The sequence below is a fragment of the Pollachius pollachius genome (genome assembly GCF_949987615.1).
Source record: "Pollachius pollachius genome assembly, chromosome: 2".
Classification (NCBI taxonomy): domain Eukaryota; kingdom Metazoa; phylum Chordata; class Actinopteri; order Gadiformes; family Gadidae; genus Pollachius; species Pollachius pollachius.
In genome coordinates this window covers 36,419,389-36,422,090 of record NC_136935.1, presented here as the reverse complement: position 1 = coordinate 36,422,090, position 2,702 = coordinate 36,419,389, and the positions used below count along the sequence as shown (strand labels likewise).

At 45.1% G+C, this 2,702-nt stretch overlaps 1 protein-coding gene across 1 annotated transcript; it reads right to left on the bottom strand.

Moving 5' to 3' along the window:
- Window positions 1-264: 264 nt before the first annotated feature.
- LOC307091783 (zinc finger protein RFP-like) lies at window positions 265-2,337 on the bottom strand. Its single transcript, XM_079758584.1, has 2 exons — window positions 2,205-2,337; window positions 265-2,115 (listed from the first exon to the last, which is right to left on the bottom strand). The coding sequence occupies exon 2, from the start codon at window positions 2,111-2,113 to the stop codon at window positions 497-499; it is 1,617 nt and encodes a 538-aa protein (XP_079614710.1). The 5' UTR covers window positions 2,114-2,115; window positions 2,205-2,337; the 3' UTR covers window positions 265-496.
- Window positions 2,338-2,702: the final 365 nt, after the last annotated feature.

Genomic DNA, 2,702 nt, shown 5'->3' with positions numbered 1-2,702 from the left:
TTCTTCCTCCCTTACATATTGTATTTGTTCCTTTGGGGGAACAATTATGCCGTCAGACAAAATGCACATTTTACCACTGATAATGTTCTATTGAGTATGCACGCATTATCCATGTTCAGCAGAGGATATATTCTCACCAAGTCCATTCCTCTGATTATATATCTTTTCTTCTGAGAATCAACCTATTTCAATGAAAATGTAGTACATATTCTGAGAATAATGTTTTATTTAAATCTGTGTTCAAACATTTAATTGTGTTGCATCCATAGAAGCACTGTAGTAGAATAAAAGTAAAGACGTTTTGTCTTTGAAAAACATATTATCAATAAGGCCCATATAAACCCACCAACCTAATGATTGCAACTGTTTAACATTTTTTTCATTTAGCATAAATACATGCATTCAGGAGAAATACTTTTAACAACACAGTATGTGTAATCGAATCATTCATCACATACATCATGAACATAGCAGAGATTCTCTTCAGGAAAAAACATTAGCTGTTCACCTGTGAGATGATCATGGGGGCGGAGTTTCTACCACCATCCTGTAAACACGGACAGAGCACAGGATAGATCGGCTCACTGAAGGTGAAGCCGGTACCGGAGTAGATGTGGACCCTGGCTCCCACATCATAGAAGGAGACCAGACCCTCATCGTAATCAACAAACACCCCCACCTTCTCGAGCTCAGCTCTCAGAGGGAGACAAACAACCGGCTTGGCATTGAACATCAACCTGTCCTTTTTGAAGTCGATAGTCCAGTAGCCGTGCTCAGGGAGCAACGTCATGCCGCCTTTTTTGTTACCCGACCCTCTGGCTATTCCTAAACACCATGCGTTTTTGCCTGTAACCTGAACCTCAAAGTAGAACCTCCCCAAGAAGCTCTGCCTCGTGAGAACATGTAGATAGTGTGTGAATCTCTTAGGGTTGTCTCGGACTTCTTTGCGTACACCTCCATCGTGTACTTGTTTCCCATCCTTAGAGAGAACGAGCTTGGGATGAGCTGTTTCAGGATCCAGAGTCACATTGACTTCATACTGCTGGACCCTCTCCAGTTCGACAGCATCACACAGCCTCTTCAACTCCGTGTTCAGTGGCTCCTCCAGTTGATCCAAGGATCTCCTTAGGGTCCCTACGAATTGTTGAGGACGGACCTCCACCTTGGTCCAGTCCCTGGTGTGTGGAGGTTTCTTCTGGGATCTGAAAGTCTGGAAGAAGTGGAGGTGGTCCTCGATGTGTGAGAGCTGACTCACCTCTGAGCTTCTGTTGTTCAGCTCTTCTATTTCCTGCTCAAGCTCTTTGACGAGGCCTTCAGCCCGTCTCACTGTGGATTCCAGTTTGTTCTTCACTATTTGGTTGAAGTCATCCCGGTACTTTTCAATGTAGAGCATCAGAGAATGAAGGACCCGTGCCCCGTCAGCTATCTCCCTCTCTGCGTCTTCTTTGCTGAAATGAACAATGTCTTTGATTTCCTGAACCTTTCTCTGTCTCTCCTGGATCATCTGCTTTACCTCAGACTCCATTGTCTTCAGTTTGGCCATTTGCATGTCATACTCCTCCTTGAGAGGTGCGACAGGATGGTTCTTGTGGTCGCCCTCCGTGCAGAACTGACACACACACACCTGGTCGGTCTTGCAGTAGAGCTCCAGAAGTCGGCTGTGTTTCTGGCAGATCCTGTCTTGCAGACAGCTCATAGGGCTGACCAGCTGATGTCTCTTCAGGCCTGTGACTCTCTGATGTGGCTCAAGGTGGGTGTGGCAGTAAGAGATGAGGCAAACCAGGCACGACTTCACGGCCATCCGCTGGGTCCCAGTACAGACATCGCAGGGAACTTCTGATGGTTGAACACAGGGCTGCTCTTTTGCTTGTGCGCATGTTCTCATCTGAGCAGACAACTCTGTTAAAAGGTAATTGGTCCGTAAATCGGGTCTTGTGCAGAAAAGCTTGTTACAAACAGGACATTGGTACTGGACTTGTTTCTCCCAGAACATTTCAATACAGGTTCTGCAGAAGTTGTGACCACATGGTGTGGAAACTGGCCTGTAGAACACATCCAGACAGATGGAACATACAAAGTCTTCTTCAGGCCAGGAAATGTTAGCAAATGCCATTCCTAGACACAGACAAGAAGGTATACGTATTAAGCAAGTACATCATTTTTTTCATTAAAAAATTTCACTAATTTCTGTGTTTTTTACTCACCTTATTGTGGTTTCTACCTGTCACACTATTTGTTAAAAAAAACGGGTTCAAAAGAGACAAAGTACTCCACACTGATAATCGTGATATCGTCAGACCAATTCGCAAATGCATGTTAGTCTGGATCCTGTCAAGTGTCGCTTTCCATGGGGCACTATCAATTGGTGCAGACCAAAGGGCCATCAGACGCAATTGGACGGACCTACAACCAATCACATCTACGAATCGTGTGACACGTCGGCGGCAGTCATTTTGGTTGGGTATGACAATGACTCAGCGCTTCTCCCTTAGGGTGCTCCTCATAATGTTAAATCTGCCCCATCTTCAATAAATATTTGTGATTGGGGTGAAGCATAGGCCAGAGCAAATAAAACTTGAGCCCACAGATTGGTCTGTTTCCCAGGCTACCTCTCTTATATTGAAAGATTGCATGTGGCTCCACCCTGACAACACAGATGAGCTTCTTGTTCACCACGTTGATTGTGTGTACCTTCTGACTGT